The sequence below is a fragment of the Bos indicus genome, chromosome 5 (genome assembly GCF_029378745.1).
Source record: "Bos indicus isolate NIAB-ARS_2022 breed Sahiwal x Tharparkar chromosome 5, NIAB-ARS_B.indTharparkar_mat_pri_1.0, whole genome shotgun sequence".
NCBI lineage: Eukaryota > Metazoa > Chordata > Mammalia > Artiodactyla > Bovidae > Bos > Bos indicus.
Window position 1 is genome coordinate 57,223,831 of NC_091764.1, and position 18,439 is coordinate 57,242,269.

General features: G+C 44.8%; 1 protein-coding gene, 1 long non-coding RNA gene and 1 other non-coding gene across 8 annotated transcripts in view; 1 reads left to right on the forward strand and 2 right to left on the reverse strand.

Moving 5' to 3' along the window:
- The window catches only part of RNF41 (ring finger protein 41), a 28,437-nt gene extending 19,270 nt beyond the window's left edge, over positions 1 to 9,167 (forward strand). For 5 of the 6 annotated variants that reach the window (XM_070789509.1, XM_070789510.1, XM_070789511.1 and 2 more), the window contains 5 exons: positions 811 to 923; positions 4,523 to 4,794; positions 5,492 to 5,627; positions 5,997 to 6,100; positions 6,851 to 9,167. In XM_070789509.1, coding sequence (XP_070645610.1) covers positions 834 to 923; positions 4,523 to 4,794; positions 5,492 to 5,627; positions 5,997 to 6,100; positions 6,851 to 7,202 — 954 coding nt within the window. In that variant the 5' untranslated portion in view covers positions 811 to 833 and the 3' untranslated portion in view covers positions 7,203 to 9,167. Of the gene's footprint in view, positions 1 to 810; positions 924 to 1,840; positions 1,907 to 4,522; positions 4,795 to 5,491; positions 5,628 to 5,996; positions 6,101 to 6,850 lie in introns of those variants that run through there. The other variant, XM_070789514.1, reaches the window with a different exon arrangement.
- On the reverse strand, positions 5,762 to 17,025 carry LOC139183138 (uncharacterized). Its single transcript, XR_011566635.1, has 2 exons — positions 10,116 to 17,025; positions 5,762 to 6,065 (listed from the first exon to the last, which is right to left on the reverse strand). It is a non-coding gene; the product is annotated as an uncharacterized lncRNA (long non-coding RNA).
- Positions 17,026 to 17,837: 812 nt separating this feature from the next.
- On the reverse strand, positions 17,838 to 17,919 carry TRNAS-CGA (transfer RNA serine (anticodon CGA)). Its single transcript has one exon. It is a non-coding gene; the product is annotated as a tRNA-Ser (tRNA).
- Between the last annotated feature and the right edge of the window lie 520 nt (positions 17,920 to 18,439).

The window sequence follows — 18,439 nt, forward strand, 5'->3', positions numbered from 1 at the left end:
GGGTGTGGCAGCCTAGCTGCTCTTTGAGTGTTCTCTTTCTTGAACTTCCCTCCCATTACCATCACCTAAATTCAGACTCTCACCGTTTGTCTCCTGCCTAGATGTTCTTCCTGTCTCTAATCTCAGCCCGGTTTACAGAGTGATTCTAAAAGAGAACTTTTATCATCGTTCCTTTTAAAGTCTTTCATTGGTTCCCTGTAGCCTTCAAGGTGAAGTCCCAATTCCTTATGTAAGACTCCCCATGGCCTGGCCCTTGCTTGCCTTTCCAGCCTTGTATTTTGACACTCCCTCTCTTGCACCCTTCAAATCAGCTTTTTTCTGAATCACTTATAGTTCCCTGAACTCATCATATATCTCCTCCTACTTCTGGGCCTTTAAATACACTATCTCGTATGCCTAAAACCCTAATGTCCCACCCTGCTCAGGCTCCCCCACTCTCCCCCACCCCCACCCCACCCCCCACCCCTGCAACCTAGCTAACTACTTGTTTGTCCTGCTAGTGTCCTGGAAAACTTCTCAGCCTCCCTCTCCTTTCAGCCTGGGTTAGGTATCCAAATTTATTGCCATGTTTAACCTGAGAGCATTTATCATTTCATATTTTAAGTGTATGTTTATATAAAATCCTTTGATTCTCCCATTAGAATTAAATTTCTTGAGTCAGCTTCCCCTACTGCCCCACAAATGACTGGCATGTAGTAAGCTCTCAATAAATATTTATTGGACAAATGAATGGGTCTTGGCAGTGAGATAAAGTTGGAAATACCTGTATTCTTCTGACCTGGCCTCTCTTTCCTCTGTTGTTCCTTCCAGGACCTGGGTTTCAGTGATGAGACATGGGGTATGATGTAACCCGTTTCCAGGGGGATGTTGACGAAGACCTTATCTGTCCTATTTGCAGTGGAGTCTTGGAGGAGCCAGTCCAGGTGAGTCGGGTTGATGGCAGGTTTGGTGAGGCAACAGATGGCAGTGGAGCTAATTAGAAAACATTCATAGGAAATGGGGCCAACGGGGAAGTCACTGTTCAGGCTCCCACTCCCCACATTCCTGACACTCGCAGACTAGAGGTTTGGGGCACAGGAGCGGTGGTGGCGACAAGACCCTGATTTGAAGGGTGCAAGAGAAGGAGTGTCAAAATACAAAATACAATACTCTGGAATAGGGCCTTCCAGAGTCTGTCTAGAGGCGGACACCGCAGAAGTGTAGCTTGTTCAGATTTTCTTCGGAGGTGAGGTTTTCATGCTGTAAAATGGTCAGCTATTTGTTTCTGTCCTCTTGACAATAGCTTGGTAGCTTCTTTTTCTCTTCAGGGGCTCTAACTAGGTTCCATCTTCCTTTCCATGACTGAACTTCTGGATTCTCCTAGTAAGTTCTCTCTGCCTTTTCATGACGGAGTGTCTCAGGTTATCAGCCTGCTGCTGCTAAGTCGCTTCAGTCATGTCCGACCCTGTGCGACCCCATAGACGGCAGCCCACCAGGCTCCCCCGTCCCTGGGATTCTCCAGGCAAGAACACTGGAGTGGGTTGCCATTTCCTTCTCCAATGCGTGAAAGTGAAAAGTGACAGTGAAGTGACTCAGTCGTGTCCGACTCTTAGCGACCCCATGGACTGCAGCCCACCAGGCTCCTCCGTCCATGGCAAGAGTACCGGAGTGGGGTGCCATTGCCTTCTTCTATCAGCCTGAGGGCCTGCCTACTGTTTAACAGATAGGAAGTGGGGAGCTGTATGAACTGATCTAGTTTCTTCCTAGGATTTATTGGGGGGGGGGGAAATTTTTAATGCAGCCATGTACTCTGGATTGTGATATGAAAGCTGCCACCTTCACTAGGTCATTTCTTTACCAGCCTTGAGAGACCAAAGATAATTGTGTCTTCCTGGGGCAAGTATGAGGAGAAGCTCATGATTACCAGGCAAGTATAATGAACGAGGTGAATTCTTAACAGTTGTATTCATGGGACATCATTCTGTATGGTCCTTATTGCCTGTACTCTGTAAATACCAATTAATCCTCTGCCGCTCCTCTGGCTAGGTGGAGATAATTCCATGTTCCAAACCCAAACACCAGTCAATGAGGGCTTTTGGCCCTTCCCCCACTCACTGCTTATACAACTCCCTGAGGCTCCCCTTGATTCTTGGAGTTTATTCTTACTCTCCAATTGTCAGCTACCCAAAGGAACACAGATGACTGAACTGAATGAAAATCAGAATGCATTCCAGTGGCAGCAAGCCCTGGCCCTATCCTCTGCCTTTGCAGTGTGCTGCCAGGTGGCACTAGTGGTAAAGAACCTACCTGCCAGTGCAGGAGACGTAAGAGATGTAGGTTCGATCCCTGGGTCGGGAAGATCCCTTGGAAAGGGAAATGGTAACCCACTCCAGTATTCTTGCCTGGGAAATCCCATGGACGCAGAGGAGCCTGGTGGACTACAGTCCATAGGGTTGCAGAGTCAGACATGGCTGAAGCGACTTAGCACGCATGCATGCCATTAGAAGCGGATTGGCTGGGTGTGGAGCAGGCTCTCCTGGTGGTGTCAAGAGGTCATGGGGTGTGTCAGTTCCCTCTCCACCCTGGCAGGGCCTTGTCTGTTTTCTGGCACTGTCATTTGAGGTGAGTCACATGTGGAGAAATCAGTGGCAGTTAGTGACTATCTGAGACAGAACATCCTCCCCCACCCACTCAGGCTTTACCATCTTAGGAGCAAGCCAGGTTAATAGACCCATTTCCAAGGACAGAAAGCTTCTGCTAGGGCTGCTCATTTCCCTACATCATTTTTTAAAAATAGATAATAAATTCATATGGTTTAGAAATCAAAACAGTAGAAAAAGATGTATGGTGAAAAGTCTTAATTCATCTTTGTCCCAGTCCACCTAATCCCCTCATCAATAGCCATTTCTATTAATTTGGTATCCTTCCAGTGTGTATGGGGGCAGATACAAGCAAGTGTGAATGTACACATATATTTGCCTACCTTTCTTACACAAAGGTAGCACCTTCTATATACTTCTGCAGGGGTGGCAGGTTTAGATAGAAGGGTCATGAAAGAGGTTCAACTGAGCTGAGATCAGAATGATAAGGGGCCAGCAAAGAGGAGCAGCAAAAGCAAGAGACAGGAATGAGCAGGGTGGGACGAGGAACAGAGAGAAAGCCAGAAGGGCCTGAAGTCACACCATGCTGGGAGCATGGTGTGAAGAGAGGCACAGGGCCAGATCAAACAGAATTTTTAAGTCCTGGGCAGGACTTTGGATTTATTTTAGGTGTAATGGGAAACCATTGTAAAATTTTATTTTATTTTATTTTTTTTTTCCATTGTAAAATTTTAAACAGGTGAGGAATATGATCCAGTTTGCATTTCTAAACGATCACTCCAGGTGCTGAATATAGGCTGGATTATAAAGGGGCAAGGTGGAAGTAGGAAGGCCAGTTAGAAGACATGATAATTTAGATGAGAGGTGATCGCTTGAACTGGGTTAGTGGTAGTACAGACGGAGAAAAGTGGACACACTTAGGATTTTTTTAGAGATAGGGTCTAAGATTTTAAAAAGAATCAAATATTATGTCTTTCAGTGAAAAATAAAAATGTAGTGACAGTTGGATTAATGATATTGATAATGACTTATTTTCTTATGAAGCCTTTGTATGTTACAATCTGTGAACATTTTGAAGACAGAAACTGTCTTACCTTTTTTTAACTTAACCATGTAGCAAAATGTTTGGCTCATAAAAAGCACTCGGCGTCATTCATCCATTCATCAATATCTAGTAAGTTCCTGCTCTGTCTGTCCCATGCTGGAGGCCAGAGAATCCTCTCACTTTGCATTATCAAGGACGTAGGCTGAAATGTGATCTTTATGAAACTGAAGAGAATGTGATTCTACAAAAATCTAGACCTGTTTTGGAGCATAGGCATTGCTCCTTGGGACTCAGGGCAACACCTCAGGTTGGGCCTCATAACATAAGAACTTGGGGGAGCTCCCTGGTGGTCTAGTGGTTAAGGATTTGGCACTTTCACCATTGTGGCCCAAGTTCAATCCTTTTTGGGGAACTGAGGTCTCGCAGCCAAAAAAAATGAACTTCTGCCAGTGAGTCTCTGCCCCCCTCCCCCCAACGCATCTCTCAGGACCCATATCAGATTCTGTCCTGTCCATAAATACCTGCCCTGATTGACCTAGACTGGAAAGATCTCACCCTCCTCTGGATTTCTTTGGCCAATTATTGTCTATTTGTAATCCAGTTGGCATTTAATAATTGACCACCTTATGTCTCTCGCTCACTGTCCTGGAATGTTATTTATAGTTCTTATTGTTATATAACTTTTTACTTGTCTTATGTCACAATCCATTTGGAATCTTGAGCACAGGAAACATATCTGAAGCCTTACCCATCGTAGATCTCACCGTTGCTGTGACCCCAGGGACCTCTGGCCCTGGAAGCTGCGCAGCGGCTTGATAGGCTTTGCAGAGTTATCGTCCCCAGGCTCTTAGCTCTGGCTAATTCTTTTGTGTCCCTTCTGCCCTGCTTTCGCTTCCAGGCGCCTCACTGTGAGCATGCTTTCTGCAATGCCTGCATCACCCAGTGGTTCTCTCAGCAGCAGACGTGTCCGGTGGACCGGAGCGTTGTGACGGTCGCCCACCTGCGCCCAGTACCTCGGATCATGCGGAACATGCTGTCAAAGCTGCAGATTGCCTGCGACAACGCTGTGTTTGGCTGCAGTGCTATCGTCCGGCTTGACAACCTCATGTCTCACCTCAGTGACTGTGAGCACAACCCCAAACGGCCTGTGACCTGTGAACAGGGCTGCGGGTAAGAGTCCTGCCTTTCTTCTACCCACAGAGAGGGGCCTTCCCATTTATACCTGTCTGTGGACCTCCCACTCCCTGCTGAAGAGGTCTCCTGTGTGCATAGGCAAGGAGCGCTCTTGGCCTCCCTGGCTCCCTGCTCTAGGATCTGTTTCGTGCTGCTTTCCGAGCTACGATCTTTGTCCTCTTGCTTTAGTAAGAGAAGGGAGACAGTGATTCAGCAATCTGTGTGATACCACTAAAGACTGATTTACTTTATTCCTCCCTTTTGTCCAGTACTGCTTCTCTTTGTCAGATTCACTGCTCTAATTTCCAGGCCTCTCATATTACCTCTGGTCCTATTTTGTCTTTCTTTGGGGTGTAAAATATTTGGTTAATTCCTGATAGCTGGGGCTTTGAATCTAGGGCTTCTCAGAAGGAATGAGTCCACAGGCAGAATCTGCAGGAGGAACGCAGAGCCACGTGGGAGATAAAACACTGTCTCGAAGAAGGAAAGAGGCCCAGAGGAAGAAGACAGCAAAGGGATATGGTGGGTGGGGGAGCTGGGGAGAAGGAAGTGAAGGCAATAAACAAGAGAATGTTAGAAATGAATGAATGTTAGTAATTTCCGGTAGAAAAAAGCCCTCTCAGCAGATACCTGCCTGTGCCCACTTATCTCATTGAACGCTCCTGTCATGTTCTTTTCCCACCCTGGGTGGCAGCCTGGAGATGCCCAAAGATGAGCTGCCAAACCACAACTGTATTAAGCACCTGCGCTCAGTGGTACAGCAGCAGCAGACACGGATTGCAGAGCTGGAAAAAACCTCAGCGGAACACAAACACCAGCTGGCGGAGCAGGTAGGGCCTGGAGAACACAGAGTGTGTGCCTATGGGTGACAGGCATGGATGTGAGCAGCGGATCTGTGCCTGTGCTTGTGAGCCTGGTCAGTGGATACTCTGCCTGTGAATAGCAGCAAATCAGACTGGAGCTCTTCTTGTTCCTCATTATCCCATCAGTGGCATTCATTTATTTACCATTTATCAAATGCCTTCCCTTGAAGGCACTTTGCTAAGAACTGAGGGTACAGCTGGGATTAATACCGTCGTATCCCTGTCTTTATGAAGCTTCCAGTCTGGTTGTTCCTCAGACCTCTCGATTTCCTTCATTTTGTCTTTCATCTATTGTCTGTCTTAACCATTATCCCTTGTTCTCCTTCTCTCCGACAGAAGCGAGACATTCAGCTGCTCAAGGCATACATGCGTGCAATTCGCAGTGTCAATCCCAACCTTCAGAACCTGGAAGAGACCATTGAGTACAATGAGATTCTAGAGTGAGTGTTATTCGGGATGTGGAATCACTCATTCCATGTCCTGGTACTGAGCCCTGAGGAGAGAAGAGCAGGGAAGTGGCAAAGTAAGAAGAGGGCTGGGCTGGGGCCGCTGCTCCTCAGATGCTGGGATGAAGAACAAGAGGCAGAGGAGAAGGGGATCACCTTCAGCCCCAGTAGAGGGTAGATGGAAGGGAAAGCTTAGCCAAGAGTTAGGTGGGTACCCACATGCACAAAACACTGTGTTAAAATATTGTCCCTGTCTTCAGGGAGTTTACAATTCAGAGAAGAGAGTGCAAAAATCCAGGAAAGTGATCTAAAGTGTGGCAAAAACAAGTGAAGTCTAAGATCCCTTTCAGTTCTGGAGTTCTACATAGTTCATAGACTAAACTGAGTGAGTCAGTCTATACAGTGCTGCATGGGACACAGAATAGAGGAATAATTGCTTCATTCGGTATTCATTTTTGTTGAATACTTACCACTTCCCAGGCACCATGTGCTAAGTATTGGAATTTTCAGGAGAAACAACAGGAACCTTACACTTGTGGGGTTTAATCTGGTGAGGAACACGTGGTGACACTCAGATGGGACCACCTAGGGAAAGATCTGGAGTTTCTGAACCAATGATGGAAGGAAAAAAGGAGGAATTGGGTTAGGCTGAGCTCAGAGCAGGCAGTCGTTACTATTAGGAGGAAAGCCAGTGCAGAGAAAGGGGCTGACCTTCACTGACCCCCTCCAACTCCCTCCACACAGGTGGGTGAACTCCCTGCAGCCTGCACGAGTGACCCGCTGGGGCGGCATGATCTCCACCCCTGACGCTGTGCTCCAGGCTGTCATCAAGCGCTCCCTGGTGGAGAGTGGCTGTCCTGCCTCTATTGTCAATGAGCTGATCGAAAACGCCCACGAGCGGAGCTGGCCCCAGGGTCTGGCCACGTTAGAGACAAGACAGATGAACCGGCGTTACTATGAGAACTACGTGGCCAAGCGCATCCCTGGCAAGCAGGCTGTTGTTGTGATGGCCTGTGAGAACCAGCACATGGGTGACGACATGGTGCAGGAACCTGGGCTCGTCATGATCTTTGCGCATGGCGTGGAAGAGATATAGGAGATCTTGATGGGCTCTCTGGAAGAGATGAAGATCTGAAGATCCAGTTACTCCAGCAGCAGGGCCCCAAGTCCTCCCCACTTTTCTTAATACTGTGGCTTACCCTGGAGCCACACGTGTCCCAGCTGTGCCACCACTGAGGGGGACCACAGAGCACTCTGCTCAGCCTTTTAGGTGGGAAACCCAGATTCCCTCCTTTTGTCTAATTTTTTCCCCCAAGATGTCTGTAAATTTTCCACCTGATTGGGAAAGTCCCCATCTCTATTTCTGTTTTCCTGCCTAGGGTCCCTGGTTCCAGATATTTTCAGAAAGCACAAAGATACTCATTTTAGATAGAGGATCAGGATGGAGTGAGGAATCTCTAACTGTTCCCCTCCTCCAAAACCTGGGACTCCAGATGAGGCAGGTCTGTTGACTCTGAACAGCATTTAGAGGGCAGCTGTGGGGAGCAGACATCCTGAAGAAATGGTAGAGTGGAACAAAAGCCTAGAAATAAATAATGAGGCCAGTAGGCCATCGCTGGTGGCCCTTAAGGGAAGACTGGACCTCGGTGCCAAGCAATACCCACCAGGCCACTTAAAGGTGTGGGCTCCTGCCGGGCCTGCGGGTGTACAGTTGGGGATGCCGAATATTTTCAGATGAGCTCTCCTTTCCTACACTTTATCATGGCTAGGCAATGACAGGGTTGGGGGTGAGGGGTTAGTCTCCTGGGGTGAATGCTCAGCAAGAAGCAGGTTGCTGGCTTCTGCTGCAGTCGGGTGGGTGCTGCCTTTGTGGCACGGGCCATAATAGCCCCCTAGACCCCTCGCCAGCCCTGTGATTGTAACTAGTTATTTTGGTAACTTTCTTTCACTCTTTCCCTCCCACTTTTTTTTTTTTTTTTAAAGAAAGGCCTGATTATGGCTACCCCACTTTTCTAGCCCAGCCACGTTGTTGGCAATTTAATTTATTTACCTTTTTTTTTTTTTTAAGAAAGGAAAAAGAAAAAAAAAGTTAACAAAACAGAAAACTTTTCTTTTGCTGTTCCTGTTGTGGGGATTTTTGGATAGGGTGGGACAGGGCTGGGGTCTTTTATATTTTTCCTTTTCAGCACAACCTTTGGCTTTAATATAGGAAGGGCCATGGGAGCCCCTGGCTGAACTGAAGCCTACCCCAAGCCTCCATAACCCGTCTAGGATGAGGCGCTTCCTCTATTCCAGTGATGGATGTGACCGTCCAGCATCACTGACTATGCCCTAGAGAACTGTGCTCCCAGCCTCACCAGGGTCTCATGGTAAAACTCTGGATTTAATTTTGAAGAAATCCTACCCGCCACCAGCCCTACCCTAACACCCAGTTTCCTTGGAGATATATAGCTGGGTTCTAAGCTTCACCAGGCAAGACGGGATGGAAATCCTGTCACTGAGTACAGGCTGTGTTGTCTCACCCATACCCGCCATGGGCTTCAGCTCCATTTCAAGCTGCCCAGGGCATTCCTTCATCCCTGGGGTGGCCAGCAGAGTAAGAGAAGGGGAGGGGTAGTGGGTGTGATTATCTTAATATGCAGGTGAGAGAGGGGCTAGAGGAAGATGGCCATAGGACAGCTTGGAGTTTTATCCCAGGCCAGCTTGCTGTGGGTCTGGTAGTTGGGTCATGGCTCCACTGGGACTGTGGGGAGGAGAGGGACACAGCTTGAAGGCGGTGAGGAACAGTCATATGTTCCAGCTCCGGGACGTTGTGCTCAGGAATTTGAAAACGCTGCTATACTTAGTCTGGTTACTACATTTCTTCCACTCCCCTCTGCCCCTGCCTGCCTTACCCAGGCCCACACCCTCCTGTTATCACCTTCAGATGGAGCCAGGAAGCTCAGTCAAGGCTTCCCTACCCTTTGCACTAGTGTCTCTGCAGGTCGCTGGTTGTGTTATACATGTGCTGTTTCATGGTATTGACTGCACTAATAATAAATCTTTTACTCAGCTCTCTCAATTCTTAATTCATATCACTCCCCTCCTGGAGGTTCTCCTCTGCTTTGGCCTTTCTCTACCTTAATTCCCTGACTTCTTCCTTGCTCTGTAACCAACTCTTGTCTTTGGGCTGACCTCTGTTTTAGGAGGTCTGTGTGGAAGGAGTGTACCCTCCTACGCCCTTCCCTCCTGTCTCCTGTTCTGTAGAGCTGAAGCGCTCTTGCTAGTGATCTGGACTGTGTTATTTTCAGAGTTTTCCTTTGCTGCAAATCCATGTCTTCCCAAGGTGCTCTGGGATTTGGGGACACTTTCTGTAGACCATATGCAAATACCTTTCCCCTTGTCCCACAAACACCTTTGCTTTGGAATCTGGGATTCCATGGCAGGCAGAGAAACCTCCACCTAACCAAAAAAGTAAACATGAGGAAAGGAACCTGGAACGACTGCCTGCTGTGATTGTCAAACCCGATAAACCCTTCTGTAGGCGTTTACTGCCACTTTCCCTATCATGAGAAAAAAAATCTTTTACCACAGTACTGTATTTTAAATTTGTTGAGCATTTACTGTGCACCTAATATAAATCTAATAGTACTCTAGACACTTTAGAGGGGCAAAAAAAAGCATAAGAACACTCCTGTGCACATGGAATCTACTACACTTTCATATACACAAGATCTGATTAGAAGATGCTGATAAACACATCATGGTATAGACCACGAGTGGCAACATATATGCTCTAGTGACAGCAGTGCTTTTTTTAAGTTTCTTTAAAATAATGTTTGGAGAAGGCAATGGCACCCGAAAATTATGTTTAGAACCTGCTGCTCATTCTTTTGAATGTTATGAATGATGCCAAATCTTTTAGGGTAGGCCCGGTTTTTGGAAACAATACTCACTGAATGTCTATTTTGCAAGAACTCAACTAGGGTGGGGCTGGGGCTGGTGGTTCATATAGCAAAATGGCACCTACCTTCACAGAAGTTACTCCCCGATGGAGATAAATGTTCAATCAGTTCAGTTCAGTTGCTCAGTCATGTCCAACTCTGCAACCCCATGGACTGCAGCACGCCAGGCTTCCCCATCCATCACCAACTCCTGGAGCTTGTTCAAATTCATGTCCATCGAGTTGGTGGTGCCATCCAACCATCTCATCTTCTGTCGTCCTCTACTCCTCCTGCCTTCAATCTTTCCCAGCATCAGAGTATATAATAAGACATCATAAATGTGGGAAGTGGATCTTGCCACAAGCAGTATGTGAGCAGAGTGAAGATAAAGCCCTGGGTTCCAGGAAAGACTTTTCCGGGAGACATGGTATCTTGTTCTACATCAGAGGTTAGGACGTGGTATATTGTTCTAGATCAGAGGTTGGCAAACTACAACTTGTATCTTGCTGCCTGATTTTGGAAAAAAAAGTTGTACTGGAACACAGCCATGCCCATTTGTATTTATGTATATTGTCTCTGGCTGCTTTCAGATTACAGCAGTAGAGCTGAGTACCTGCCATAGAACTATGGCAAAACCTAAAATGTGTGCTACTTTGTCCTTTATAGAAAATGTGCCAACCTATTTTAAGGTCAGGAGAACGGGCAGGGAAGTAAAGAGCGTTGCTTGTTTTAATTTTTTGTTTTTGTTTTGTTTTTTTTTAGTATATGCCTTTGAAAAATCAGAATTTTTCTGCATTGTCAAAATAACAAATGCTTAAAATTAACAATGTATCCTTAATCTAATACAAACTTATATTCGCAGTTCCCCAATTGTCCTAAGAAAAATACTTTTAGAGCTGATTACTCTCCAACCTGGATCCAATCCAGGAACCATGTGGTTATACCAGGTTATGTGTTTTAACTCTGTCTGGATTCCTTAAACAACCTCTTTTTGGTAACATTAATTTGTTGAAGAGAATAGGGTCAGTTGTCCAGAGAGTGGTCTTTTGAATTTGACTCCTTCTTGACAATGTCCTTTAACTTATTCTTCAAACCGCTATTTTTCCTAAACAAGATTAGATCTAGAGTCAGAGAGATTCTTTTTTTTTTTTTTTGTCATGCCATGTGGCTTGTGGGATCTTAGTTCCCCAACCTGAGATTGAACCCAGGCCCTCAGCTGTGAAAGTGTGGAGTCAGAGCCCTACCAGGGAATTCCCTGGAGTCAGACAGAGGGAAGTTAACCAGTTCTGGGAATAAAAGACATCTCAGGGGAGATGTTCTTTATGTTGTGTAACATTAGAACATAGGCCCAGTTGTCCCACTATTACCCTGATCTCTTCACTGTACACTTTCATCATTGAGAGGTTTTTGAAGCTGGCTAGGTGACAAATATGTGCCCTGAGAGAAGGGGCAGCTGGCAGTACAGATCTGATTGGTTACTGCTATACAAGAATAGAGACCCAACACTGCTCCTGACTTTTTTCAAAAACTTGTGGACATCCTAATGTTTATGCTAAATATCACAACTTTTAAATGTTGGCTCAATTTTTAAAATGTGGGCCAAAAAAAACATGGTTCACCAGTTTTCAACCTCTGTTTTAGGCTGAAATAATAGCATGAATAAAAACAATTGGAAGTGAAGGATATATTGAAGAAGGAGGAACGTGATCTGAAGCATAGAGTTTGTTGAAAGAAGTAATGGAAGACTAAAAATAATTTGGGGCTGATTCCTGGAAAGCATTGATATGGCAGGGAATTTGGACATTAGTTTTACAGATAAGTTCTTGAGAAGAGACGTGACTTGTAATTCATGGTTCTAGTGATGATAGAAAAACAATGAAAATTGGATGATAACATTAGTAAGCTTTGCACTAATTCACATGAGAGGATTAGAGCTTGAAATGACCAGGAAAGAGGACAGAGGAGGGGAGAAAAATCAACAGGTTAACTGACCTTGGTAACTGACTGGATTCACTCAGCCAAAATTTATAGCATAAGTATCAAGTGCTAGACTGGGTTCTGGGCATTTGAGATATACAAATAATTGTATATTCCTTGAAAGGAATTTGAAGCTTGGGTGACATACACTTGAACAAATAATGGGAAATACAGAATAGCATACTGCTAATATGTATGTTTAATGCAGTGGGACAATGAGGAGGAAAGGGGTCAACTCCCTACCCTACCCTGGTGGGATGCAGGAGGGAAGTCTTTCCAGGAATCACTAGAGCTGAGTTCCAAATAGGATCAGATATTGGCAGTGAGGAAAGGGACTAACAGTCAGATTGAGCATGTATTGTGAGTCATGAGCTAAATATTAAGCATCTAGTCATCCCAGCAGTTTTATAAAAAGATTATTATCATCATCACTTTCTATGTGGGGAAACTGAGACAAAGGACAAAGTTCATGTAGCTAATAATCAGAACTGGGGGACTTCCCGGGCAGTCCAGTGGTTAAGAATCAGCCTTCCAATGCAGGGGGCATGGGTTCAATCCCTGGTCAGGGAACTAAGATCCCACATGCTGTGGGTTGTGGCCAAATTTATTTTTTAAAAATCAGAACTAGGATTTGAACCCAGAATTCATTCCAGAGCCTGAGTTGCTAACCAGTGCACATAAAAAGGGACACTTAATTAAAGGTGAGTCACAGATAAAGACTGAGGTTTCTAGTCTGTGAGTGAGAGGACATGTCATTAACCTGAATAGCGAGGAGAAGATGATGAGCAGGTTTGAAGAATGAAGTAATGAGCTCATTTGGGGAAAAATGGGTTGGAAGTGCTTCCCCATAGAGGGGGTTGGCTAGAAAACAGAAATGTGGGTCTACAGCTTAAGAGCAAGAAGTTAGGGTTAAAGATGTGGATTTGGGAATTATCAAGAAATTCCAGGAATGATAGCAGCCACTAAAGGAGAGAACAGAAGGCTAAGAATTCTTTTTTTTGTGTGTGTGTGTGTCTAATCCTTATACTTTATTCCTAAATGAGCCAAATATGACTTTAGACAATTGAGAGGATTCTTGAGCATTACAAGCTATTGCTGCATTTGGACTCCAAGTTATGGGAAATTTGCCCAGCCTTTATATAAACTTTTAACTGAGACTCAGTAGGCCCAAACCGACAAGCTGGTTTGGTCCCCAGAGACACAAACGGCTTTTAAGGCTCTTCACACTGCTCTCTTACAGGCTCCAACTTTGAGCTTGTCCACAGGATCAGAGTTTAGTTTGTTACTGAAAAAAGGCTATGGCCACATTGCTTAAGGGTAATTGTTGCTATTGTTTTACTAATGCCTATAGCTCATAAGTTTACTAATGGGTGAAATTTTACTGTACTGACTTCTCATGATGTAAGTGGGATCTTAAACTCTAAAGTTCAGAGTGACAATGGCTCCATCTTTAAAGCTGCTATAACTCAAGGGATGTCAAAAGCTCTAGGAATAGAGTATCACACTGTTGTTTGAGACGCCAATCTTTCGAAAAAGTTGAAAAGGCTAATGACATTATTAAAAGACATCCATGTAAGCTAACTCAGGAAACACAAGACAGTTGGTTTACAGTTCTACCTGTAGCTTTAATGAGGGCTCGAACTACCCACTCCTCAAAAGAAGGGACTGTCTCTATGACAGACTGTTTTTGTGCACAGATATTGTCATAGATTCTGAAGCCTTAAAATTAACTATGTGACTCAGCGTTTAGTTTTTCAACAGACATTGCTGCTGCTGCTGCTGCTGCTGCTAAGTCACTTCAGTCGTGTCGGACTCTGCAACCCCATAGACGGCAGCCTCCCAGGCTCCTCCACCCATGGAATTTTCCAGGCAAGAGTACTGGAGTGGGTTGCCATTGCCTTCTCCATAAGGCTAAGAATTCGACCTTAGGGAATTCCAGAAGTAATCTGGAACAAAATCTGGAAAATAAGATGCATGATAAAGGTGGCTAATGCTTCAGCTTTTTTTTTTTTTTAAGTAATTTTGAAGTAATCAATCATTTAAATGTGGCCCATAACCTAGCCATGAAGGAGCTCCAGAAATGTTCTGTGCAATGATAGCATTCCTGAAATAAGTGTAGGTTGAGATCATTTTGGCTCGGGTCCTCTAATTATTTGCTTTACTGGATAAACTACAGAGATCCAAGCCTTGTAACATCTGGAACAAGTTGACAAATTGGAAGGAGATAAGTTCCTGCATGTTCGATTTCCCCACATTAGCTTTTTAGTCACATAAAAGCAAATTTGATTAAGATCTAAGAATCTGCAGCTTAAAAAAAAAATCAGTATAGGGTAGAATTAGCTAGTCATTGGTTTTAAGGTGAGGAGACAGAAGGAACTTCACAAGAGAAAGAAGGAATGAGGCGGTGACTTAGACGTCCAACCCATTTAGATTGGGGCTATCTTACTGGAAGGACACAAGGATTAAAAAAATGGGTGGTTTAGGCAGGGCATACTGATAATAGGAGAATGTGTTTGAACAGATGGGGCACTGAAATTCCTAGATGAGATTAATTTGATGAAAGCAGTGTTTCAGAGATGTTTAAGTGGCGAAACTGGGGCACCTGGAAGGCCACTGTAACAGCGTGAAATAGGTGATATGATGGAGGAAGCAATGATTGATGAATGATGGATATGGCAGAAAAGAAAATGTCTGATGATTCTTAAGGTTGGAAACTAGATAGAATTGAGAGAAAGTATTAACAAATGAAAAAAGTTGAAAATGTGATTCAGGGAAGGAAGAAGTTTTGTGTTTTAGGTGACATTAGGTCAGCTATGCAGACATATAGGCAGCTAGAGATATGGGGCTTTCCTGGTGACTCAGCAGTAAAGAATCTGCCTGTCAAGCAAGAGATGCAGGTTCCAACCAGAAACCTCAGGTTGGAAAGACCCCTAGAGAAGGAAATGGCAACCCACTCCAGTACTCTTGCCTGGGAAATCCCATGGACAGAGGAGCCTGGCAGGCTACAGTCCTTGGGGTCACAAAAGAGTCAGACATAACTTAGCGACTAAACACCAAGGCAGCTTGAGATATAGGACCATGGTGTGGCTGAAAGTTCATGCTTGGAATAGTAGTTTGGGGTTTGTGGCTTGGGAGGAGAAGAGCAAAGCTTTTGTAGAACTTCACAGAAGAAGGGAGAAAATAGATGAGATGGAGAAATAGTGTTCTAAGAGAAAAGCAAGAATGTACAGTGTCTCTCAAGCCCAGTAAGAAATCAATGGCTTCAAACATAGCAAAGTTTTCTACCACAGGGTATTAAAGATAGCATGGAGCTAGAGGCAGAAGGTATAGATTTTAAAACAAAAAAAAAGTAGAAAACAACATGGCGATTTGGAAGTGTCAAGTGAAGTCATTGTTTTGTTTGTCCTGAATTAATGAAGGATTGAATGAGTAGAGTAGGAGAATTTTAATCTGTTATGAAAGGCTATTCACGGAAGGTTCTTTAGGAGGTTGAAATGAGTGGGGCTTGCAAGCCAAGGTGCAGAAGTAACTTCAGGGCAGAAGAGCAAGGCCAAATATTGAATCAGAAACTAAAGAATTCCAGGGGGTAGAATATAATAAATATGTAAGAATAGTGAGAAAGGGATTATGAAACACAAAACAGAAGGATAGAAAGATAAGATTTGTTGGGATGGAAGGGTGAAGAAATTGTGATGGGCAATGGGGATGGTAAAATTTTGAAATTCTCTCTTGTGCATGACAGTTCAAAGTCTTGGCCTCTCACCTCCAACACTACAAGGGAAGCATTTGAGAATGGAAAGTAGTATCTGAGGTACCAAACAACCTCAACCAGCTTATTCTGGATCCAGATCCTCCATTTTGTAAACCATGAGGCCTCTTCTCCTCACAACATAGTTGTCTGCTGCCCTCTGCTGGTCAACTTTGATCTTGGCTCTTCAGATAATTAAATTTGAGAGCATGCGCAAAACCAGGACTTGGTAGGAAGCCCAGTACAGAACCTATTAGATTATATTCATTCAGTACATTTTTTTTTTTTAAATCACATCCATGTCTAAGGCCTAATAGAGGAGGTGCAAAAAAGAATAAAATACACAGTCCTAACTCTCAAGAAGCTCTCATGCAGTCCAGTCTGAGTGAAGATTAAAATATGTACACGTTAAAAAAAAATCCACATACTCAAAACGATTTTTTTGGAGTGGCTTAAATGTGCCAAGAGTGTATATTCTACAAGGGAAGAAAGATTTCACATAGTAAGATAAGGGAATAGGATATGTGAGTGACGAGTGGTTAGAGAAGACTTCCCAGGAGAACCAATATTTAATGGAGACTGAGAAGAAAGTGAGGATGAGAGATGATTTCAGGCAGAGAAAAGCATGAACACAGACAAATATTATACCAGGAACTAAAAGAATACCAGTGGATGAAATGTAGTGAATATGAAAGAATGGGGAGAAGAAAAAAAAAGGGACCATGATAGGGTTTAAGGTCCCTGGCCAGTGTGGATGCTTTAGATAATATCAGTGTGGATAGATCACAATGTAGATGCATTACATACATCAACACATGCAGTCCTCACATGAAGGCTCCAGCAAGGGGTGGGGGTCCAGCCTGCATTCACTTCTGAGAAAAGTAGACACAGTTGAGACTATTTAGGAGGTAGAATAAATATAACTTATTTTATTTTAATTAAAATTTGCAGAAGCACATAAAAGGAGATGCCTTGAATACAACCTAATGGATGGTAGTAGTAGACTGATAGGTTCTAGCTGTTGTAATCAAGAACCTCAAAGAGCAGGTAAAGAGACATGCTGGATGGAAAGTATGGGGGGATAGTGGTCTGGTGGGGGGAGGCAGTGGCAAGGAAAAAACAGCATAAATGGAAAGAGCAGCATGAGATAGATATGAGATATCTCATATGCAAACAGAGTTTGCATACAGAGTTTGAAACTCTGCTTGCATATCTCATGAGACAGCATAAGAATGACAGAAAGGTGGGAAACTCCAAAAAATAAATGTGTAAAAAACTCTATGAATTACCTTTGGATCCCTGCCCTCTGGGGAATCTTCTTGGGAATGTGGCTGTGCAAGAAATCAAATACAAAGAGAACATCCTCAACAAGAATCCTAGATATTCCCCACAGTGAGAAACTGGCAAGAGGAAGAACCGGCTGAGGTTGAGTACAGGACGGTTGGAGAAGGATCAATTCCCTAGCTAGGAACTTGGAACACGGAGAATTTAGAACACTACCTGGCACATAATAAGCACATGATAAAAAGTGAGTTATCTTCGTACACTCTGGCTCCAGCCAGATTGGCAGTGTTGATGTTTCAATAGATTATTCCCCACAAGCTCTGTGATCCCTGAGACGTAGCACCTCAGGGAAATCCTTGTGAGAGAACGCCTTGTTTCCAGGATCTTCACGGTACAGAGACCTACAAGATGTGACGTCTGGTCATTAAATTCAGAGGTGCCCTTTTTATCTGGAGTTTGACTATTAAAAGCACAACTAGCATTCACATTCCCGAACAAAACTTAACCCTTCTTGAACCAAATCTTTTGCTACGCCCTCCCGAAAGAATGAAACAAGGCATGTCGAAACTGCTTGCAAACCTGAAGTTACAGAATTCTCTAAGTGCTTTGTATCCTAGCAGCCAATACAGTTGTACATAATTAAACGCTTCTTGTGGTCATCCTCAGCCCCTTTCTTCCCCCAAATCCAGGGGTGAGACCTTCTGGCTTCTGTTTCCGATACAGAAAGGGAATGGCACGAAAGACACGTGGAAGCCAAGAGGTTTCCTTCACACACACCCTGAAGGGGAAAAAAAGCGCCCGTCACGAACAGGATTCGAACCTGTGCGGGGAAACCCCATTGGATTTCGAGTCCAACGCCTTAACCACTCGGCCACCGTGACTTCCAAGACCGCCCTTCACCGAGCACTTACAGAAAGGGTCCGTACAACGACCCGGAGCGGCTGCTGGCAACGGGAAGTTGGGCCAAGCCCAAACACACAGCCTGTGACCTCCTCACATTCCGCTCCTTACCTCTGCCTCCACGCCGCTCAAAGGAAGAGAGTCGGGTGGATCGGGTGACCCAAGGAGGAAGGGTCTCCCGCCCCACAAAGATGAGGGTCTCAAGGAGCGCAAAGCTGTTTAGGAGGCATTGGCGAGGCCTGCAGAGGAAAGCAGTTGGAGAGGAGGGGCTGGGTCCCCGGGGTGGTGGCTAGGGGACCCCTGGGGTTAGGCCTGGGACAAGGCGTTAGGGGCGAGGGAGGCTCAGAAGGAGTTTAAACGGGGCACTTCTGGGGATGGATGAAAGGAAGAAACTTCTTGCGGAAACGGGTCCAGGGCTCCTCGGGATTAGGGGCTTTGTGGGGTTAAGAAATATGTAAGGTGAGGACCACTGAGATCTGGGCTGGGGGCTCCTCAGGCGAC